The 24,444-nt window shown below is 50.0% G+C and overlaps 1 protein-coding gene across 1 annotated transcript; it reads right to left on the reverse strand.

Annotated features, from left to right (window-relative positions):
- Window positions 1-515: 515 nt before the first annotated feature.
- Window positions 516-23,936, reverse strand: ttc7a (tetratricopeptide repeat domain 7A). Its single transcript, XM_067236375.1, is given in 23 exon segments — window positions 516-734; window positions 6,164-6,366; window positions 7,799-7,933; window positions 8,205-8,314; window positions 8,584-8,700; window positions 12,560-12,720; window positions 12,871-12,943; window positions 13,073-13,130; window positions 13,622-13,721; window positions 13,723-13,740; window positions 15,043-15,147; window positions 16,144-16,227; window positions 16,648-16,785; window positions 17,820-17,884; window positions 18,635-18,803; window positions 18,928-18,960; window positions 18,962-19,007; window positions 19,501-19,625; window positions 19,781-19,887; window positions 19,890-19,910; window positions 22,067-22,235; window positions 22,411-22,574; window positions 23,792-23,936. Coding segments are annotated over 23 exon segments (2,550 nt in total). The 5' UTR covers window positions 23,922-23,936.
- Between the last annotated feature and the right edge of the window lie 508 nt (window positions 23,937-24,444).

The following is a 24,444-nucleotide window of genomic DNA, read 5'->3' on the forward strand; positions in this document are numbered from 1 at the left end:
TAACAGGATTCCTGAGAGAACAGGTGCAAAGTCCGGACATCAGTGAGTATGTGTGCATTGTGCATGTGGTGTGTGTGTGTGTCGTGTGTACGTGTATTAGATCTCATGGTGTGGTGTGTGAGTGTGTGTGTGTGGGGGGGGCGGGGAGTGTGTGTATGAGCATGTGCAAGAGAGAGACGGAGATCAAAGAGAGAGAAACAGAGAAAGAAAGAGTTGGTATGGTACATGCTTGTGTGATTAAAATGAATCAGTGTTTGTGTGTGTGTGTGTGTGCGTGTGTTAATGTAGGTATGCATGTGAAAATGAATATGCTAATGTGAGACATGCACCCCATCCACATCGCAGCTCCAGATTGCCTCCAGCCCCCCCCCCCCTCCACCCCACCCCCATCCAGAAATACCCAACTCCATTCACCCACCCGCTTCCACCCCCCACCTCCATGCCCATCCACCCACCCCCCATCCCCTATCCTCCGCCGGCCGGGCCCTCCTCCTCCCCCTCCCCCTCCCCCCTGCTCAGAGCTCGCGGGGGATGATGGAGAAGGGCCGTATGGGGCAGGAGGCCTCCAGCTCCAGAGCAGTGAGGAAGCAGTCGGGGGCCTGGCTGTTCCCCTGGGTCTGCAGGGCCTCCCCCAGGCCGCTCCACGCCTCGTGGGCCGTGCTCTGGGCCTGCACGGCGTCTCGCAGAACCTTCTCCCCCAGGCCCGCCCGCCCCGTCTGCACCAGCAGCTGACCCTGAGGGGAAGGGCAGGGTGTCAGTCTGGAGCACAGAATGTCAGGCAACTGGCCCAGTTTAGGAAGGGTTCGTGGGCGGTTGGGGGGGTTGTCTCGAGAGTAAATAAGACAGGAAAGGAGTTCTGATGTTCTCTTCATTGTTCTCTTCACCACTCAACCATATGTTGTTGGTTACAAAGGACGCTCTGACCAGAACAATTGGAGAGAAGATGATAAAGGCTAGAGAGAGCTTTGGCTTTGTGTTGTGGAAAAAGACCCTAGTGAACCCTGCCTTGGACAAACATTACGTGTCGGGAAGGCCCCACATGCACACATGCAGACACTACAAATAAAAACATGCGCGCACACACACACACACACACACACAGGGACTGCCACGTCCAGCGTCTTACAGAGATGAGATGTTGCTAGTTAAAGCTCTTATTGGTCCAAACAGTTCATTTGCACTGGCGTGTTTGGTGATTAGAGCCAAGGGCACTCCCAGAGAGGAGGGTGTGTGCATGCCATGAAGAGCTTACCCGTGTGTGTGTCAGTGTGTGTCTGTGTGTGTATTTGTCTCAGTGTTTGTTTGTGTGTGTGTATTTGTCTATGTTTGTGTGTGTGTATTTGTCTGTGTGTGTATCTGTGTATATGCGTGTCTATGTGTGAGCGGGAGTCGGGGCGGAGTCCGAGCGAGAGAGGAAAGTGTGTGCATGAGTGGATGGAACTGTGTGTGCAGCTTTAACAGTGTGTGTGTGTGCTGCTGTGACACTGTGTGTGTGTGTGTGTGAGGGGGCAGTGGTCAGCGCAGCGTGACATGTCTGTTTGGAGCTTCTCTCAGTGTGTGTCTCCAGAGTCAAGCAGGATAGAGGATCACGCAACTGACCAACGGCATGAAGCCCAGAGATGTCACACACACACACACACACACACACATGGCCTCCAGAGCGCGAGCTTGCCTGAGGTCAGACAGACGAGTCTTGTTATGCAGGCTCTGCTCACAAGCTTCAGATTAATTGGGCTGAAATTCACCGAGCTGTCTGGGGGCTCCGACGCAGCCTCCAATGAGGATGCACCCTCTGTCTCTCAGTCCCCCCCCCCCTCTCTCTCTCTCTGCTCATCTCTCTCTCTCTAGGCCCTTCCTCTACTCTACCCCCTCCATCCTTCCTCTCTTCTTCTATGGACAAGAAACGGAGAGATCTAAGGTGGAGCGCAGACAAACGAAGACACGCGTTACAAGTGTGTGCAAACTGCTCCGGTATTGCCGAGGCTCGAACATCCTCTCTGATGTATTCTCTGTCATCCCTGTGGCTTCCTGTCGGCAGCGGCTTACACAGCGAGAGTGATGGGATAGCTTCTCTGGAGACACTCTGCTGGGTTACATTCTTCAACCCCGACTGGCCTAAATACGCGCCACCACGGATGGACCACCTTCACTCACTCACACACGCACACACACGCGTGCACGCACGCACAAACACACACACAAACACACATACTTCTTCCCTCCAGACTGCTGTTCCTCTGTACCAATCACGCTGCTGGTATCCACGGAAAACTCCTCTGGTCGGGTCAGTAGTTCAATCAAATAAACTCCCGGACTTCAGACTACAGACGTAAACACAAGAGAACCAACACTAACTCTTGTTTCTCTTCTTATTTCTGAGGAAGAAAAGGGCAGGGAGAGGCAGAGACAGACACAGAATGCCGGACAGGGACATAGGGAAATATAGACAGACCAGCACACACACGCATACACACACACATGCAGCAGAAGGCAGACAGTCAGGTAGAGTGCCCATTTGGTAGTGTGTCTGACCCGGCCCTAACCCCGTGTCCGGCCCCTGCCAAGGGTAGCTGTGTCCGGGCTGTGACCCCAGAGGCCGAGAGGCTGACCCCAACCTGAGCCTTCTAATCCCATCAACACGGGGGTGTTATCCCAGCACTGAACATGGGAGGAGCTACCCTGACGAACCTGATTGTCATCCCTCCATACCCGTGTAGCTGGTTTTATATTGGCCAAACAACCAAAACGATGTCCCTTGACCCTTGATCAACTGGAAGAGAGGCAAACTGGACAGTGTGGTAACCATATATGCTGGAATCTTGCCGTTTTTTGACCCGGGGTTTACTTAGAGCAAGAATGATTTAAGGAAATTGAAATGAAAATGATATGTAATAAGATAAAATGAATGAAATCAATTACAAGGCAAACATGTTTCAAAATGAAGGTATTAAATCTTACCCAGTTTACTGTGATTATTGTAAATGGGAGAGAGAAACTGCTGGAAGAAGAGAGCGAGGAGAAGTAGCAGCTTGAGAGGAGAAGCTAGAGAACAAAGCTCTACATTCCCTCTTCTACCCAACCATCATCTTGTAAGAACAACCAATCAGACCTCAACACTTACTTATCAACATGACTACCAATACAACAGGAAGTCACACGAGGAGGTGTCCAGAAAATCAAGATTAGCATATGAGAGGTGGGAGCAGGCTGTCTCCCAGCCTACACCTGCCCCTCACCTTGGTTCTGCCCCTGCTCTAAGCTCTGGTTCTGGTTCAACCCCTATCCTGGGCGCAGTCCCTGGTTCTAACCTAGCTGTGGCCCTGCTCCTGACATTCTCTCAGCTCAGCACCGCCCAAGATAGAAGAGACTTTACGACAGTCAATAACAAATACACTAATCCAATCAGTCGCCACCACACCCACCATTTAGATATGGCGAGAAGGAGGAGGGAGGTGAAGATGGAAGTTGAGTGTGAGAGGGGAAAAGATGGAGAGAGAGAAGGTAGAGGAAAGAGATGAAGAAGAAGAATTGCAAGGAGAGTGGGAGAGAGAAAGAGACTAGAGAGAAGAAAAGATGAGCACATATGGGCGTTGCTTTCTATCTCCCCCTGTCTTTTTCTCTCTCTGTATCTCTCTCCCTCTCTCTCTCTCTCTCTCTCTCTCTCTCTCTCTCTCTCTCTCTCTCTCTCTCTCTCTCTCTCTCTCTCTCTCTCTCTCTGTCTTTCCGGTTATCAGAGGGCTTGCTCAATAGAATATATTTCCCTGGTTGCTAGGCAATCTCATAAAGCGCGGAGAAGAAGCGAAGTGTTATAAATAATGTATTTGCATTATCTAATCAGCTGGCAGCCACCCCCATCCAGGGAGAGAGACAGAGAGACAGATAGAGAGAGAGAGAGAGAGAGAGAGAGAGAGAGGGAGAGAGAGAAGGACAGAAAGAAAAAGAGAGAAAGAGAAATAGAGAGGTAAAGAGATGGGGGAGACATTTGATCATTTGAACTGCGATAAATTCTATAAGTCTTTATGTGTGTGTATGAATGTTCAGTATGAGTGAACATGCATGCATTTGAGAGACACCGATGAAGACGTTCTGTATCAGTGTATATGTGTGAGTGGAGCCTCCCAAGTGTGTGTGTGTTGGTGTGCATGTATGTGTGTGTGTGTGTGTCTGACTCACAGCAGCCTGTATGGAGCACAGAGCAGAGGTGATGGAATGTGGAGGATGTTGAGAGTGGTTAGAATCATTTAACACTACAGCCAAGAGGGAGAATAGGCTAGGCAGGGCCAGGCAAGGCCACAGCTCTCTCTACATACACACATGTGCACACACACAGATACAGGCACACACACAAACTCCACTGGCTTCCCAGCCATCCTCCACCCTCCCCTTCCTGGCCAAAAATACCCCAACCAGCTGGTCACGGCTATGACTCACTGCTCACACTACAGCCTCTCATATCACGCACACACACACCACACACACACACACATACACACAAACAGCGTGCCACACTGTGCACACATACAGAAAGTGATTAAGAGAGAGGGAGTACAAACTCTTTTGTCCGTCAAAAAAGTGAGAAAGTGATGCATTATTCATGACATGGATGGGGTTCGACATACTGTATCTATCTCAGACTGCCTCCTCCCAGGCTCCTGGGCTGGGATAGACTGGGCTGGCCTTAGCTGGGCTGGGTTAGACTGGGCTGGGCTTAGCTGGGCTGGGTTAGACTGGGCTGGGCTTAGCTGGGCTGGGTGAGACTGGGCTGAGTTTAGACTGGGCTAGGCTGGGCTTGGTTTGCTTGGGCTGGGCTGGTTTAGACTGGGCTGGCTATGATAAACTGGGCTAGGCTGAGCTTACCTGGGCTGGGCTTGCCTGGAATAGGTTAGCCTGGGCTAGGCTGAGCTGGGCTGGGATGAACTGGATTGGACAATAGAAGCATTGTTGCTAAGGTTAGGCAGCCCGGGCTTAGAGAAGCGAGGGGCAGCTGGGAGGGAGCTCACTCACACACTCAGGGATCTGAATGCCTCTGCCCTCGTCAGAGATAACAGGGCCGAGGAACACATGGACATCAGGATGGGACACACTCCAAATGACACGCTGTTCCACTTACACAGCAGGACAGACACACACCCTGGCACGCAGTCTTCCACAGGCACGTATATGCACACACACACACACATGCACACGCACACACACACGCACGCACATCTGTCCTATGACTGGCCCGTAGAAAACAGTGCCAGCTGGCCGTGTTTCAAATCCTCACCCCCAGGGATTGATACTCCCACAGGCCAAATATGGAAGAGAGCACTTCTCTCCTACCCCATGGGGAGTGTGTGCGCACACACACAGTACGTACACACAAAGACGCACACACACACACACACTCGAGTCAGGCGCCGGCCTTATGTGGTAACACTGCGGCCAGAAGCATTTACCGGTGCACGAGAGATCTATGGTCACTATGGCGACGGGAGTCTGTGTGCGGAAGAGTGGGAGTCTTGGATTTGAGGAATATCCCTCCGTGGTCTCTCTTCGCCATGACAACAGAGAGAGGTCAGAGGGGAAAGCTGCTGTGGTTAATCTGGAGGATCAGCAGGAGGATGAGAAGAGAGGAAGAGAAAGGGCAATCTAGGGAGCGGAGGAGTGGAAGAAAGAGAGATTTCAACAGAAGATGAGAGGGTGTGTGTGTGAGAGAGAGACAGAGGGATAGAGAGCGAGAGACAGAGAGATAGCGAGATAGAGACAAAGAGAAAGACAGGCAGAAAGAGAGACAGAGAAACAGAGAGAGAGCGAGAGAGAGAGATCAGTCCAGATGAGAGGAGTGAGAGAGAGATCAGACCAGATGAGAGGAGTGAGAGAGAGTGGGAGAGCCAGATCTGAAGAGAGCAGAGAAGTGTGAATTTGTCAGTTTGTCTTAATCTGAGGCACTTTAAGGACAATACCCATTTTAGACCATTCTTTATTAGCAACAGACAGGCAGGTGTCATAGTCTAGGTGCATGTGTGTGTGTGTGTGTGTGTGTGTGTGTGTGTGTGTTAGTGTGTGTGTACGCATTTACCTCCACCAAGCCTGTGTCTTTTACCGAGTCTCTGCGTGACCATGCATTATGTATGTGTTGATGGCGTGTGTGTTAGTGTGTTTGTGTGTGAGTGCCTCTCACCAGGTGCACCAGGATGCTGATTCCGGTGGGGTGGATGGCCAGGGCCTCGTCGTACAGCCCCTTGGCCTCGTCCAGGTTCCCCCGAAGGTGGGCCAGTCGGCCCCGCAGCAGCAGCACGCTGGGGGAGGCCGGGAACAGGGAGCCTGCCTCCGCCATGCAGCACTGGGCCTCCTTCCCACGCCCCTCCGCCAGGAACAACTCCCCTACCATGAGAGAGAGAGAGAGAGAGAGAGAGAGAGAGAGAGAGAGAGAGAGAGAGAGAGAGAGAGAGAGAGTAGGGGGTAGAGAGAGTAGGGGGATGGAGATAGCGAGGGAGAGGAGAGAGGGTGGAGGGAGAGGTGGGGGGTGGTGAAAGGATGGGAGAGAAAGTGAAGAGATAAGAGAATCATTGGCGCACAGCCTGTTTGACGTGATTCGTTTAGTGGTATTTAAGGAAGAGACACAGTAGGGCCAGAAAAAAAAGGCATTCCTATGCCTGCTAATGCTGTGTTGTTCACATCATTATCTTGAGCGTAACACATTGTAAAGGGAGAACACACACACACAAACACAGAGACAGAGGGCCAGCCAGAATGCAGTGCCTGGGAAGTAATGAGCCTGTTGCCTAAATAAGGGCATTGCAAGCTGGCTGCTTCAGCCTCTGCTGGGGCCCAAGACAAACCCCAGGCCAACACACACACGAGCACCTCACGGGCCAATCACAGGCCAGTCTCAGGATTGCCTACTGCACCCTCCCTCTGGTCAGCGATGACCAATGGTGACCGGAGTCAGTGAGAGCGCCGTCGCTTGGGAGGACTGGACTGGACAACGATTGACGCACCGACTATGAGAAACTGGTCAGATGGTCACAAGCCTGCATACAGCTCTTGTTAAGAGTGCGTGCGTGCATGTAAAACACACACAGGAGATTCCGTAATTGTTCTATGAACCACTGACACAAATGAAAAGCCATTTTTTCCATTTTCATTTGAGGGAAAACAGATCCAGTTACATAAACTAGTTTTTCTTGTTCTTCAGCTAGAGCTTTCATAGAATTGCAGAATAACTGGAATTCACGGGTGCCTGTGTATTCCTGTGAATTCTGTGGTTATACATCAGTTTCATGGTTGTGGCTCTGCATGTGTGTGGGTGGGCGTGCGTGCGTGCGTGCGTGCGTGTGTGTGTGTCTGCTTGTGTGTGTGTTCTGCTATTTGGGTGATGAGGATGTGAGATTGGAGGCAGGAAGTGACCCGCGACAGAAGGAATGCAGGAAAAGAAAGGAGAGGAGGAGAGGAGGAGGAGACACACCCCTAGGTCACACAGTCCAGTCCCTCTGAACCCTGGCTGTCTTTGGCCTGGGTTACGGAGCACCATCTCCACAGTCTACAAGCCCAGGACAGAGCAGTGAGCTCTTCTGTGGTGAAGGGTTTACTTTTTTCAGGCTTGATTCCGAATATTCTCAGCAGGGAACTGTTTAGGGTCACGGGTTCATTGGCAAAAATAACCTCCTATTAAAGTCTGGCCTCGGGGACACGACCCCATGTCAAACACTGGTAAGTTGATTGCTGCTCGGTGCAGTATGTTAACCCACTCCCCGGTCCCATCCACTTGTGTTTTGGGTGCACATTTTCTCGTTCCCTCGTTCCCTCCTCTCACCTGCCTGCAGCCAGATGCGCTCCAGGGTGGTCCAGATGTAGGCAGGACCTTGGCGCTGGGCGGAGCTGATGGCCGACACCTCTGACATGGCCTGCTCCAACCGAGAGGCTGCTACAGAATGGCTGCTCTGAGAACCTAAGCAAGAGAGTGTGGTTAGACAGAGAGCTCGCACACACACACACACACACACACACACACACCTATACACCAAATCTCTAGAACACACATTGGCAGTAATGTATTGTAAAAGGCCTGGTGTAAGACTTCACACAAAACAAATACAAACCAGTCCAATCTCTGTTTTTAAGATACAATATATCAATGACACACCTCTATTTATCTACAACATTGGTCTAGTTAGCGTGCTGTGGTGCGTAGAGTGTACACTAGCTAGTGCAGCGGTTACCAGTGTCTGCCTCTAGGAAGTCAGGCAGGTAGAGGTGAACGAGGCTGGTCTTGCGTACGGTCGGTGGTGCAGGCTCCGCTGGTGGTACACTACTGTTGTCATCCCCCTCGCTGTAACAGTACACCACAGCTAATCAATAAACCACATACTAGACATCCCCCACTGACCACACACACAAACACCCACATACACAAAATCAATTTCTGTAATGGTTACAGTAATGGACTTGGGCAGGCAGAGAAGACAGACACACACACACACACAAACTAACATGCTTGACAGACAAAAAGACCTTGTGTAACGATTTGATATGCTTGCACATAAACACACACGCACACACACACACACCTCTATGTCAACTTATTACCGACACACACACCTGACACGGTTCACGTCGTATCGTTGTTGCCATAGCTGCAGCATGTCTTCACAGGTCTGAAGGGCAACACTCGGCCCAAACAGAGCCTCCTCCAGCTTCACCTTAGTAAACAGCAGACTGGAGCAACCACACACAGACACGTACACACACACACACGTACACACAAACACACAAACATACACACCTCATTTCAAAATATAATATAATACACTGGATATACAACAATGTCAGCCCCCCAGAAGCTAAAACCCATCCTACATAGATGTGATCATGATCAGTGTGTCTCATGCCTGGCATCCTGTCCTGTCTATGGTCAGGCCTCGCTGGTGTGGGCACCATGGATGACAATGTGTGATGTACTGTAGGAGGATCGGTGGGGACAGCAGCTCTGCTCAACAAAGGGACCACGGTGCTAGAGTTGTGTGAGTATGTGTGCGCCAGAGGGGCTTCTCAGAAGAGGCACTCTGTCAGGGCATCACTCATCCATGAGCACTGAGAGAGAGAGAGAGAGAGAGAGAGAGGAGAGAGAGAGAGAGAGAGAGAGAGAGAGGAGAGAGAGAGAGAGAGAGAGAGAGAGAGAGAGAGAGAGAGAGAAGCTAGGAGAGAGAGCGAGAGAGAGACAGAAGAAGCAAGAGAGGAGGAGAGAGAGAGAGGAGAGAGAGAGAGAGAGAGAGAGAGAGAGATGAGAGAGAGAGAGAACAGAGACAGCTAGAGAGAGAGCGAGAGGAGAGACAGAAGAAGCAAGAGAGAGAGAGAGAGAGAGAGAGAGAGAGAGAGAGAGAGAGAGACGAGAGAGACCACCCCTAAATCTGACGCCTTCCGCCTGTCCGATCCTCAGTGTAAGGCTCCTCCAATTATTCTGCAATCTCCTGTCAGAGAGAGAGAGAGAGGAAGCGAGGGAGAGACGGAGGGAGGGAGAGATGGATCAATAGCGCAGCGAGATGGGCCCGCGCCGGGGGACAAACTCCTGGTGAAATGTGGCTCGTTACCGGCTCAGGGGCTGGGGGCCTGCGGGGGGGAGGAAGAAGGAATGAAGAAAAGAAAGAAAAAGACAGAAAGAGAGAGGGGGGGGGGGAGTGGGTTGGGGGGGTTTCCTGCTGGATCGTCTGACAGGAGGATGACAACCGCTGCTGAGGGATTGGGGCGTTAAGGACACGCCTGTCGGGTGTGTTTGTGTGTGTTTTTGCGTCTGCTAGCTAGCGGGTGCTGTTTAGAGGTGTTGTGTGTGTGAAACTGGGTGTGAAACCGTGTGTTGAGGTGTTGTTCTGTTGGTTATTTGCGGGCATCCTGTACAGTATGAGAGGAGAGGAGTGATGCTGCTCGAAGGAAGTTGCTCTGGAGTTCTCTGTTTTCAACGTGAATTCCAGTTTTATGTCAACTTACACTGACATTCAGTTGCAGATACAGTGCGACTGACGTAACGTGCTTAAGCCAACGCCCCCCCCCCCCCCCCCCCCATATCTTTCCATCTCACCTTCTTATCCCTTTCTCTGCACATCTCTCATTTTTTTCCTGATATCTCGGATGTCACCCGATATTTTCGGATGTCTCTGTTTCTTTCGCTCTCACTCTCTCTCCCCGGCACCTCTCTCTCCACTGTCGGTCTCCGTCATGCGAGGCGAGTGTTCCTGTTGAGGCAGCAGGTGAGCAGGCTGCTGAGGTAACCCTCTCTCCTGCCAGCAGCTCTGAGCCCTGCTCTAAACTCCATATATAAATAGAACATAATGCTCACTTGAAAAAGTGGCCCATCTATTACTCATGGCTCACTCCCACAGAGAAGTGTACTCACTCCACGCACACACACACACACGCGCGCGTGCGCACGCACACGCAAAAACACGCTTATACATGCACACACACACGCGCACGCACGCTCACTTGCTCGTTCTGCAACATCCCGTCAGATGAATGCAGAATCAAAGGCTGGGATTAATCATTCTCTTTAGTACAAACTGCAGCCCCATGCTCACACTTTGTCTCTCTCTCCCTTCTTCTCTCAACCCCTCCATCTTTCCCTCCCCCTCCCTCAAACCCTCCCTTTCTTTCTATAACCCTCCATCCCTCTCTTTCAAACTCTCCCTCTCTCAAACCCTCCCTCCCTCTCTCTCAAATCCTCTCTTCCCGTGTCTTCCCCTATCCTCCCTTCCCCCTCTCCTCTCCTCTCTTTTTCTCTCCTCTCAGCTGCCTCTATAGAATCCCTTTTCACGTTGACATGCATGCCTGTTTACTGCCTGATTACAATTTCAAAGAAAAGAGAGAGACGGAGAGATGGAGATAAAGAGGGGGAGAGAACGGGAGGGAAGGGGAGAGCGAGAGAACTGAGGGAATGAACAAGTATTTCTTGCGCTTCAACACGTTGACAGTCTGCAACGGCTGTGGCGCAGAGATCCCATTGCTAACAAGCATCACAAGCACACAGGCACACACACACATACACACTCTCAAGCGCACAGAGAAAGAGATGAGAGAGAGGGAGAGAGAGAGAGAGAGAGAGAGAGAGAGAGAGAGAGAGAGAGAGAGAGAGAGAGAGAGAGAGAGAGAGAGAGAGAGAGAGAGAGAGAGAGTGCACACACAAACAGAATGCCGTCTGGGGATACCTAGAATCCAACGCTGCCCTATTCAATCTCCTGACATAAACATGCTCCAAACACGCTCCACACACGCTTACACAGACAAACGTGAGCACGCTTCCCTGATCAGGACGTGCTATGTGCTATACTCTCCCTCTCTCAATAACAACGGCCTAAAACAACAACTGATGTTGATTCTCTACCCATATGACCTCATGGTTACCGGGGTGATGGGGATTCCTAGCGCAGAGTGGGCTGTGATTGGCTGAGCACGTCAAATAGCTCTTAAATGGGTCAAAGCAGTCAAGTGTCTCAATGGAGCCGCGAGTTGTGTTTTTGTGTTTTGTGTGTGCATGTCTGTGGTCTGGGAGTGAGAGAGAGAGAGAGATAGAAACAGAGAGAGTAAGATACAGAGAGAGTCAGAGACAGAGAGGCAGAGAGAGAAAGCGATATGACCATTTCCAACGCTACCAAAGATGTAAATAATCCTCAATGAAATGCAAAAGGAACATTTGCTTTTCTCCAACTCCACATCTCATCACTTCCTCCATCCCATCCCTCCCTTCCTCCTTTCTCGACCGGGTCCTCTGAGTTCCAAGCTGTTTTCTCTGGCTGCTTGTGCTCCTTCCTCTCCCCGCTTGGAGACCGGGGAGTCCAACAGTGACCCCAAATGGCCAGGCAGTGAAATGTGTATCTGGGTGCTCGTCAAATGATTGGGAAGTAATCGGGTAAAGTGGCAGCGAAACAAACACTTGTATTTATAATAACGGTGCTGGTAACCAACAGTGACAGATAGCGATGCACATTGAATGATTCTGAATAGCAAGGCAACCAAAACATCCGTATGGATGCATTTGCGTGAGTGTGTGTGTGTGTGTGTGTGTATGAGTACAGTATGTGTCTGTTGTGTCTGTACATCATCATTGGGTCGAGCAGCACACTGTCGGAGCTCACACACAACGTGTGAGGGTGGAAGCACCGCAATGCAGACACCCGGTTTGGCACGTCTAAATAAGGAGTGTGTGTGTGTGTGTGCGTGTGTGTGTGTGTGTGACCCTTTGCTGCTGTGCGGAGACATCCTATCCCCACCGAGAGGTCTGGGTCTGGAGTTGAGTCTTACAGCACCTGGCTAGGTGACACACACCCCGGAGCTAGTCTTACACAGTCACACACACACACACACAAGTGAGGAAGGAGAGAGGCTGTCACAGAAGCATGCCCACTCGCCACTGATTGACTGGGACTGCGCCGGGGCACCTGGCACAGCATCGACCACACTGACAGAAGGAACCAGATGAATTGTGGTCGTTCTCTCTCACAGTATATCTGAAGTAGGTCAGGAAAGACATAAGAGGGAACTGTGTGTAGGACGGAAGTGAGGTGAGGAGCGTGTATGTGTGTCCTACTTGAAGTTGTCGGGGTGCTGGCTGAGGGCCAGGGTGAGGGTGTCCAGGGCGTGCTGGAGGTGCTTCTGGGCACTGAGGAGGAGGGCCAACAGGTGGAGGGAGTGCAGGTCGTCGCCACGCAGAGACAGCGCCGCCTGCAGAGGTTCCATGGCTGCCGCTAGCTGCACACACACACACATGCAGGCACACACACACACACACTGACTGGCCAGGATAGAAACTCCAATAACGACACAGTGACCACAACAGAAAATGGAGGACATAATGTAGGGCAGTGCGGAGTGAGGAGTGTGTGTGTGTGTGTTGCTGACCTGTCGAACGAGAGCCAGTTGGAGGGACAGGTAGAGAGCTACCTGAGGATCCTGGGGGTCCAGTGCATGAGCTCTGTGGTGGAGAGGAGAGACAGAACACACACACACACAACTGAAGGTTTACTCGCATCATTTATGCAGCCACAAACACACAAGGTCATGTTAGACATGAGCTGCTGTAGAGAGGGAGGGGGGCACCTACTTATGGAGAGCTTGTAGTGCTCGTTTGTTGAACTCATCCCGGTCAGCTTTCAGGGTGGCTGGAGAGAGAGGGCCATTATAGAGAGAGAGAGACATTGTAGTCAGACAGAGAGAAAGGGAGAGAGAGAGAGGGAAAGACAGAAATAGAGAGGGGGATTAAGGTTTAGACAGAATCATAATCCATCCCCAGTGTAATAACATCCTTTAGGTAAAGCCTAGACAACTCACATACAGTTAGGCAACTCTTACCAGTGTCTCATATCATATTCATAGGCGGGTGTCAGTCAACTTTGCCGGGCTGAAGATAATATATAAGGGTGGTGGACTCAAAAATGTGGGGTACAACTATGGGGGGGGGGGGGGGGTCAAATGATGCAGGGTGCCGGAGGAGATAAAAGGATAAGTATATGACCATAGGAAGAGGATCAGATTATTATGGGGGGGTCTGGGGGGGGGTTTGTCTACTTGTAAAAGAGTGTCAGCTTGGAGTGGGATGCCTCGGGGGGGGTATTTGAGTGTGTGTGTGTGGGGGGGGCGGGGTCTCCCTCACCGTCAGAAGCCTGCAGGCTGCAGCACAGGCCCAGGGCCAGGTAGGCTCTGGGGAGGAACTCTGCTGCCTCCTCCCCCATCGACACCACACTCTGGGACAAGGGCCTCCGCCTCCTCCAGCTGACACACACACACACACACATGCACACACGCAGGCATGTACCACACACATGCACACACACACACACCCACATTAAAAAAGGGGTTATCATTCCAGACTTGGATCTGATTGACTGTAATTGTGTAACCGTCTGTTGAGCACCACAACAGTGAGACAGTGTATGAGACATGTGTTGATCGATGACATTGTCTGAAGGCTGAATCAATGCTATCGAATGGTGTGACAACGCTGGTGTGGGTTAGAGTGGGGCCAGATGAAGTAGAGTCAGTTGAAGGGCGGCCACAGTGCTAGTTGAAGGACAGAACACACAAACTTTCTAATAAACACAAACTCAGCGGGCTGCCGGCAGTGTGTGTCGGAGCTGAGCAGAGGTAATAAGTGTGTCGCTCTGTGTGGTATGTGGGGAGGGGGGGCGGGGAGGGGGGCTTGGGGGTTAGGGGGTCATCAGCAGAAACAGCAGGACAGCTGCTTTCCAAAAAAAAAAAAAAAAAACGCCAAACCCTGTATAGCCTGCCACATCCTTCACTTTCTCTGACATCTCTTCCCCTCTTCTCTCCCTCTCCGTCCCTCTCCTTCTCTCTCTCTTCCCTCCGTCCCTGTACGAGTTCAGACCTGAGCCACCATGGGAAGACCCTGCAGAGTTGATAATGCAGACCCTGACCCCTGGATCTGACAGGGATTAGGATCTCTGCCCTGTGAACATCAACTACATACCCTCCCATGCTGCCTCCCATACGCCAGCTGTGGATTGGTGGAGCCCAGAGGCTCAGAGGCCTCCCAATCTCTCCATTCACCAGCCACAATCCTGCGGATCCCAGAAGTCACGGTATGGGTGGCCTGAGTTTCTCCTCTTTCCCTCAATCGCCACTCTCTCTCTTCTCTCTCTCTCTCTCTCTCTCTCTCTCTCTGGGGTCGGATAATGGTGGCTCCAGCTTTATGTAATGCTGTGCACTATGGCCATAGTGTCCTATTGTGATTACGGCTGTAAGCTCCTTACTGTCTCCAGCAGGCTATGATCTCTCCCGCTGCTGACAGATGTGCCTGGGCCATCGCTGTGCCCCTCTAATCTGACTCTCAACCCCCCTACTTGCCCTGCCAGGATCATCAACCCGCCACGAGCAGTGAGTGTGTGTGTGTCAGAGTGTGTGTGTGGCGGGCGTCTAAATACTGTGAAAATGTATTGGAGTGCACTGTAGAATTGTATAGAAGCAATACAGTTGCTTTCCGAACATTCTCATTTGTTTGCATGAACATGTTTCAATGTGAATTGTGTTCATAATGTGTGTGTGTGTCCTCTTCACCCAGTGCAGCTGACCAATGCAGACTTTGGCTGCCAACAGGGGCAGCGAGGGGTCCTCGGGTCTCATCCTGGCACACTCTTTGAGCACAGACACAGCACCAACACCCTGGAATGCACACACACACACACACCGAAAAGTCAGTGACACACAGAAAAAGAACAGCCACGCACACCCTGACACATTGCTTACTGCTTAAGCGCAGCACACCTGATAGATCACACAGGCGTACAGAGGACATGAACAGTAAACACACACACACACACACACACGCACGTCCACTGCTACTGTTCGTATGCCGAGCTGATCTACAGACACGACGCTGAAGATGGTTCATATAGGTCAATCATAGATGCAGCGCTCCGTTTTAACACACACGCACACACACATGCACACACACGACCCTAAATAGAAGCGGATCTGACGACAGCGAGGCGGCCCCCCTCTCCTTCTAGGGAGCAGCCTATTTCTAGAGCCCTCCATTGATCTGCAGTGTCACCCCATCCCGCAAGAGACATCCATTTTCCTGTCACACGCACGGCCACGCACACACAGTCGCACACGGGCAGACACACACACACACACGGCAACACACACTTCTCCGAGGCATCTGGCCCTGCGTCTGCCTACTATTCTGGCTCCTTCGGAGGATTCCAGATCTTTCTGTGTCAGACTACTCATACACTCCAGCCAATCAGGTGGCAGCTCTGGTTCAGTCAGCTCCATGAATATCCAGTAGAGTACTTCCTCATATCCCTACTATGTGTGGCATATATCGGTAGTAGCACGGCCAACAGAAAAATTGTTTTAAGGCCCTTTTAGGTACTTATGCCTGTTTTACATTGATTGGATTGACACTCACTCAGTGGTCGACGTCCTACGCCAGCCATTGTTCTCCAAATAAAGACCAAATCAGGTCTGTATCAGGCAGGTTGAACTGGCTAGACAGACAGTTGGTATTTATGCTTATTTATACCGGGAAGGGTTGTGTGTGTGTGTGTGTGTCTGCATGATCGTGCATGTGTGTATGTGTGTGTCTGCGGGTGTGTGTGTGCATGCGCGTGTGTGGTAGAATGAAATGTAGAGTTATGCGGATGATCTCACCTTCCCAGACGCCATGAGCGACAGGCCCAACTGGTGCCAGAGGTGGAACTCATTAAAGGAAAACTTCATGGCCCGCTCCAAACACTGGAGAACACACACACACACACAGCCGGGGTGAAACCACAAGACTGCTGTGGGCTCGGGAGGTTAAAGTTCAAGGGTTAGAGGTTGATTTGACTGGCTATAACCAGTAGCCAGTGAGGATGTTAATGGGCAGGACACCTCCATCACTGAGCTAGACAACAAGGCCAGAGGAACGACTACATTTTATTTCTTTTAAGGGAGAGAGTTAGAGTAGAAGCAAGATGGTGGGAGAGATAATTACGTCCGACAGAAAAGGAGAGAAGGAATCGCAGAGAGAGAGAGAGAGAGAGAGAGAGAGAGAGAGTCACGTAATCTAACTCAGAGGGCCCTGCAGGGGTGTTTATTAAAAAGTTGGCAAAGGCAAAGCAGTCCCCTAACCTCCCTTTCTGCCATTCCGAGTTGGCGCTAGCCCGTCCTCACCTCAGACAGCATGGCATACTGCCCCCTCCTGGCCATGCCGATGCTCAGCAGGTCGTACACCGAGGTGGCATCCTGCAGACTGGCCTCCCTCGCCTCCTTTTGGTCGGGCGCCCGGCTGATGACGGCGTCTCCGCTGGCCTGTGGGGGGAGATGGAGAGCAGGGGCTCTCAGGAGGGAGCTTGTACGGACAGGAGGGAGGAAGTCAGAGAGCCTGGGGAGGGAAGGAAGGCACACCTGGAAGCCCTACTATAAACATTCTCGGAATGATGTCTATACTTGTTTTCCCTTGCTAGATTATCTGTGAGTCAAGTGCTGCAGTTGTGCGGTTAAAGACCTGGGCTCAGCCAGGGCTTGTTATCCATTACTTCTCAGCGTGAAAAAATGGTTGAAATGCGTGAGTCTCACGGTGACTGAGTAAGACTAAAGACCCCTGCCCAGGGCAAGCATGAACATGCATTATGACTGTATCTAGGAACCCTCGTAGTGAGATGTCATCTCGGTCAGTGGATAAGCTGGAAGAGCGCAGGAGTGCAAGAAATGAGGCATGTGAGTTTCTCAAGAAAGACAGAGGAAGAGACAGAAAGAGAGATATTGCAAAATAGAAAGAGGGATAAAGGGAGAGAGGTAAAAGACACCCAGGCAGCCAGACAGACAGCCAGTCAGCCAGCCAGCCAGTCATCCAGAAAGACAGACAGTAAGACAGCCAGCCAGCCAGTCATCCAGAAAGACAGTCAGCCAACCAGTCAGCCAGCCAGAAAAACAGACAGTCAGACTGCCAGCCATTCATCCAGATAGACAATCAGCCAACCAGTCAGACAGACAGTCAGACAGACAGTCAGACAGACTGTTGGGCGGCTGTGGCTCAGGGGTAGAGAGGGTCATCTGTTAATCGCAAGGTTGGCGGTTCGATCCCGATTCCTCCCAGGCCATGTGCTGAAGTATCCTTGAGCAAGACTCTTGAACCTCAAGTTGCTCCCGATGGGCAGGCCGGCGCCTTGCATGGTAGCTCGCTGCCGTCGGTGTGTGAGTGTGAGTATGAATGGGTGAATGCGAGGCAAACATTGTAAAGTGCTTTGAGTGCTGCTAAGGTAGAAAAGCGCTACATAAATGCAGTCCATTTACAGTCATTCAGAAAAGACAGACAGACAGCCGGCCAGACAGACAGGTCTCACCATGGATTCAGAGATGAGCAGCAGGAGCACGGCCTCCTCCACCACGTCCTGGTGGGCAGAAGCAGCTGCGGGGAAACAGGAAGTGACACAAACACGTAAGAGCCCCATCCTGTGGGGAGATCACGGTGCAGTGTCCTGTTTCAGCCTCACCTGTAATACCAGCCTGACCACTCTGGGGTATCACAGCACTCTCTCAAGTGTCCTGTGCGCACACGCACACACACACAAGTATACACGCACGCACAAACACACACACAGTGAGCCCTGCTTGGCCACACATACACACACCCAGTAGGTTCACCTTACCTCCACCCTCTCTCCTCAACTATTTACAAGCTTTATCTTGGTACCTCGGTTTCATTCTGGGCACCTCCACCTTTACTGCTGTTCACTCTCACCTTCATCCCTCCTTCTCTCTGTCTCTGGTTTCTTGGTTCCTTTAGCAGGCTTCCTGTGCCTGTATGGTACTGGCTAACTACAATACAATTACAAGACACCTTCTGGGTCCTTGTTTTGACGTGCGCAGGACAAGAAAGGGCAAACTGCAAACAGCTGTGCATTACCGCTAGCTGTTTTCCTGTCCTTAGTTCCGGCTGGAATGTTTTACCCTGACTCAACATGTACGATGATAAAAATGCATTGGAGGGCAGAGAGAGAGAGAGAGAGAGAGAGAGAGAGAGAGAGAGAGAGGAGAGAGAGAGAGAGAGAGAGAGAGAGAGAGAGGAGAGAGAGAGAGAGAGAGGAGAGAGAGAGAGAGAGAGAGAGAGAGAGAGAGAGAGAGAGAGAGAGAGAGAGAGAGAGAGAACTAAACGTACCTTCGATGCTGTAGCGCTGCGGGGGTTTGGAGGAGGGGTAGATGGCATCTTTGGGGGCTGCGGAGCCCTCTCTGTGGAGCCAAGCGGAGGGTGGGGGGCCAGAGGGGGCCCAGTAGCTGTCCTCACTGACCGAGCTGAGCAACACCTCAGCTAGCTTCCTCGTTGCACCCTGACACACATTCCACATGTACTAGGTTTGACCACGTGCAATGTGAGTAATGTAGTATTTGTATTACTTCCACATAATATATACATTGTGTGTGTGTGTGTGTGAGGGGGGGGGGGGTGAGCACCTTTCTGAATTGTTGGGAGCCCCGAGACTCGACCCACCCTGAGGACCCTGCGGAGCTGATGGGCACCCTGAGCCAGGTGACTGAAATACACACACACACACACACACACATACAAGCACATTGCAGTATGAAGTCACATAAACGTTGGAACACAAAGAATAGGATACAGAAACTGACTGTGGTGTGAACAAGGGTAGTATGTAGGTATAGAAACATAGAAAGGTAGATAACAGATGTGGCAGATATCAGATAGGGTTGACACGCATTCCCAAGTGTTGCTCTGTGGTGTTCAGAACTGCTCTCCCTCTGTTGCCGAGGCTACAGTTTACAGTAGAATAAGTAACTACTGCAATACATGATCTACAATCACTGCAGCACTGGACACACTGACTAGTCTTATGAAGAGCCACAGTGACACCTGCTGGACACAAACTAAACTGCCACAGAAATACCCCATTTTAGCCTCGGCAATATCCATAACATTAGTACCTATCATAGCTCAAAAGTGACATCCATAGCAATAACTATCCTATATATCGGTTACTACGACTAGAACATCAGCTCAAGACTGACCCTCTGTGCAGCAGACACAGGTAGGCACTCTGGAGTGCTGCCTGTTGGAAGAAGCCCAGGTCCATGTCCAACGGTGGAGGAGCCAGGCTGGCCTTGGCCATCTTGGAGCCGGGAGTGACCACAGCCTGCCAACCCACGCCAAGAGGAGGGTGGAGCAGTAAATACATGCTGCCTACTGCTGCCTATCATTATCACTTACAACAACCAATTCTACGGGACAACGGTGAGTGAGGTAAGACAGCTACAAATGTACACCCACACACACACAACACACACACACTTTGTCGAGCTCCTGCAGGTAAAGGAGGCCGGCATCACAGGCCTTCAGGTAGCAGGACAGACACTCCTCCTCCCTCTCCGACAGACGGACACGAGAAGCACCGGAGAAGACTGGTGATCCAGAGACAGACCTGAGAAGAGAGAGAGAGAGAGAGAGCAGGAGAGAGAGAGAGCAGGAGAGAGAGAGAGAGCAGGAGAGAGAGAGAGAGAGAGAGAGAGAGAGAGAGAGAGAGAGAGAGAGAGAGAGAGAGAGAGAGAGAGAGAGAGAGAGAGAGAGAGAGACAGACACGCTGTCACTGAAATGCAAAAGCCTGTGGGAGAGCATTAGCTGCCTTAGTGTAGATACCATTTCCTGTGTATGGGAGTGTAAGCCAGGCAGGACCATGGACACATGTCTATGGAGGGGAAGTAGGTTACTGGTATAAATAAATACAGAACTGAGACCTCCTAGACAGCAGGAAGGGCGGACAGGACAGGACAGGAACAGGGCCAGACGCCAGCCACAATCAAATAAACCCCAGTCGCCAATGGACAAGACATCATCAACCAAATATTCCTATCTCGTATCTCTGTCAAAACAATCTGCACTGAACTAAACACACAAAACCTGAGGGTGCCAAAACTATACAATGTCATAACACTCACATTCTCTAATTTCAGCAAATCTGTATAATTCCCACAGTGTTGCAACACACTTTCCTAAACTAAATTCCTCACCGGATTGAGTTAAGCTCAATTCTTCTTTCTCTTGGCAAATCCTTATTTGCAAGTGTTTAGTGTTTACAATGTCTAACGTGTATTGCTTGGTACAAATTATTAAAATTTGAAATGATTCTATCAATTTCAAATTGGATAGTAAGCAAATGGGAGTGTCCTTCTGCTGAAGGAATGATGACATATGTAAACAAATACATCATCCCCGGACCAGACAAGCTGAGGATGACATCCTGCCATCAACCAGGAAGTGGCGAGTCTAATGATGATGATGAGGATTGATACTCAATTATGGCATGGATGGTTGCTGCTGTGGACAATGCCTTGTTACACTCAACTGAACCTAGTGTACTGTGGTGAGAGGAACCATGTGTGTTCCTCTCAGGTCACATGACAGACAAAGTCAAGTGATTATGTTCGCTGGAAGAGGAACTTTTTTTATGTCATTATTGTGCTCCCTCAGAGCAGATGTGTGTGTGTTAGTGTCTGTCTGTGTGATTGGAAAAATCTCACTTTACTAAACATGCCAACAAGTCAGAAGAGTGACAACCATCACCCTTGAAAAAGCATCTGAATGGAAAACTACCTAAAACAACCAACATTATTCCATTGCATCTATATATAGAGGAGTCTTCTGAGACACTGCAGTTCAAGGTCATTCTGAACCAGCTCCAATTTTAGTATGTCACCACCAAAAACCTGAACTCATTTTCCCTCAATTATAAGTGAAATAGAACACTATCAACCGCTGCTCAATGGATTGGAACCAGCTTCATTCCCACATAGATGAGGTATGAAGATACTGATCTCCCCAATCAAGTTCTTCCAGAGGTTTCCCAGCCAGGCACATTGCAGTCCATTTCCCTGATTGCATTTCTACAGCCAAGACAGGGTCACTGCTGGACCCATACAAGGACATGGTCCTATTAAGCTTATAATAACTTCTACCATGGGGATTAGTAACTAGATTATTAAGAACATTTATGCAGGGGTCTGTTCAAACATGGTGGTAACATGCCAGAAGGCTTGGGCTCCTGTTTGTCTAGTGGTTCATTTGTGTGTGCGTGTGTTTGTGTGTGTTTATGTGAGAAAGAGAGAGACAGAGAGAGAGAGAGAGAGAGAGAGAGAGAGAGAGAGAGAGAGAGAGAGAGAGAGAGAGAGAGAGAGAGAGAGAGAGAGAGAGAGAGAGAGAGAGAGAGAGAGAGAGAGAGAGAGAGAGAGAGAGAGAAAGAAAGAAAGAGGCAATGAGAGATGCCTGTTTTTGTAAAGTCAACCATCACCTTAACCTTGACCAGAATAGGAAAAAAAACACTATGTGGCTTGGAATGACCCCACCGCCCCTCCCTTCAGGATACCAAGAATCAGTTACTTTCTCCCTCCAAGTCCCTCACTGAGATACATTCTGTAGTCCTCAGTTATAAATGTCTGACCCTGTCTATTCATCCAGCTATGGGACACAATGTTCCTTTAGGGAATCTGTTTTTGCTTAAACAAATGGTCACATGACACCATAACCACACACATTGAATATGATTTGCCTTAAAAACCCTTTTGGGAGCGCTTGATGCGGCACCTTTGATGACGTAAGCCTCAGCGAGCAGGCGCAGGTGGTACACAGGCTGCTCATCCCGTGTCAGCTCGTCGATGTCCACCCTGGCACACATTCCCTGGGCGTCACGGTAACGGCCCTGCACGTAGTGGACTTTGGCCATGAGAAGCAGAGCCTCGTTCAGATACCTGGGCTGTGGACACACACACATACACCCCCCCCCCCCACACACACACACACACACACACACAAACACACACACACACATGACAGACGCGAGATAGTGAGGCTTTGAGAAAGATGAGGGAAGATGTTTGAAGTGCTTGCGTAGAGGGAGGAAAAGGCGGGGGAGAGGTTTAGACACTGACCCCTAGTCGACCCTTGCTCAAGACTGAGTTGAGGTGGCCCTTGGCCCGGCACAGTTTGGGCTGCGACTTGTCCATCAGGGCCGTGGAGCTCCGTAATAGGCTCATATTATCCAGTAAGCACTCCTCCAGCAGGGTCTCAGCCAATACCAGGGACCCATAGTCATCTGGAGGAAGGCAAACAGAGTTAGGACGCTGTAGACATACAAAGAGTAAAACTAATAGAGGGGGGGTCAGTACATGGGTTGATGACGGGAAAAGAGCACATAGAGAGAGAGAGAGCTTAGGGTCAGAGGTCAGCTGAGTACAGTGCCAGTAAAGTCTCTCATAGCATCATTCCCCACCAGTCTGAAAGCAGAGAGAAAACCAAGGAGAACAGGCAAAGTTTCAAGTCGTGGGATGGTAATAAAAATCACTTATGTACACATTCTCTATTAAGGGTCTTCCTGTTTGCTTCAGTACTCATTCCTTCCCTGTCTGTGGTGGCGTGATTCGGACGCCAGGCCTGAGACAGACTGTGACAAGTGTTTATCGTCTTGTTTATGTCCTAACATATCTGACACTCCGTCATGTTTACTGGAATTTCTCCAACCGTGATTACCAGTGAGTAGGAGGTGGAAGGATAGCGCCAAATGCGTAGCCGGTAACTTTGCTAAATAGACTATCACTGTGTTTGAATCTCGAGCTTCAAAGTTTCTTTTGTAATCTTTCACCCTTGACATTCACTGCAACCACTGTTTTTTATTGGCCAACTATGTCCCTCCACCCTGCAGAGTCAACTCTGGGCAAGCTAGGATTTAACTACATCACAAAGACCGGCATGCACGCACGCACGCATGCGCACACACATTTATTTTAGTTTTCAGTATTCAAGACAGTTCACCACTCTATCCTCATTGGTCATATGACATCTGATTTAGTCATTATTGACAGAACAACAGTGAAGCATCAAGGTCATGAGATTATCACCTTGCCTCATGTTTACCTTCACTGTACCAAGGTGAGGGAAGGATAGAGGGGAGTACATTACCCTTAACAGACAAGGTAAACACACAGCCTAGTGCTGATAATGTGTTGGTCTGTAGAGTAGGAGAACCAATAGTATTAACACGTGCGTGAACATGTCCAGTTCAACAGGAATTCTGTTTACAATGCCTGTGCAACACGAACATTGAGTTTCTATTTTTGATATCACACAAATCTTTACTTGAATGGAGACTAATTTGTAGGCAACCGCCGCAACGAAAATGTATACTGTGTTGTAGTGCAGTTGCAGTGGCTCTTGACATTGAGTTTACAGTGCAAAGTCCATGCGGAACAGCAGTCTATTCAGTGAAACTTTAGGCACAACTTAAATTCAACAGGTGCACTCTACACAACTCACCGTCATCGTGAATTCGTGCGGCTAGGAGTTGCTCTATGAGGGCTGGTATCTTGTCCCACTGACATTCTGCTCGGTAGCGCTCAATCTCCGCTTCCAGTCGGTATTGTGAGAAGGAGACCCTGGATGCCATTCCCGCTCTGTCTCGGTGACTGTACTCTCCTGACACGATGGGAGTAACTGCGGACTACAAACAACCGGGGAAAACATTATGTGAACTTATCTACGAGCATGTGCGGCTGCTTCAGCCCATTCTATGCTCAAATATAAACGATTTGACTCTTGAAGACATTTTCAAACGTAATATTTATATATATTTTTAAACATTTCTTGGGAATTTAAAACGAGAATCAAATGTACAAGGCTACAGTGTAGTGAGATTTTAACTCATGTCTAATTTGAATAGCAGTGATCTTGTCATTACGCATCTAATTCATCACTGATTCAAATCGTGTAATTCATCGTAGTACTACCGGCTATCGCTGGCCCAACAAAACCATTTTCATTAAAAAAAACGTGTCAGACAAAAACAGTCGTGTAGGCCTACATGAAATTTAAACAAAAGAATGTAATGACATTATAATATTTACAATAATTTGAAACAACACTTAATCTGTTTAAGCCTAGACCATAACCATCGGTATATGATGGGCTAC

Source organism: Osmerus mordax, chromosome 5, assembly GCF_038355195.1.
Source record: "Osmerus mordax isolate fOsmMor3 chromosome 5, fOsmMor3.pri, whole genome shotgun sequence".
Lineage (NCBI taxonomy): Eukaryota > Metazoa > Chordata > Actinopteri > Osmeriformes > Osmeridae > Osmerus > Osmerus mordax.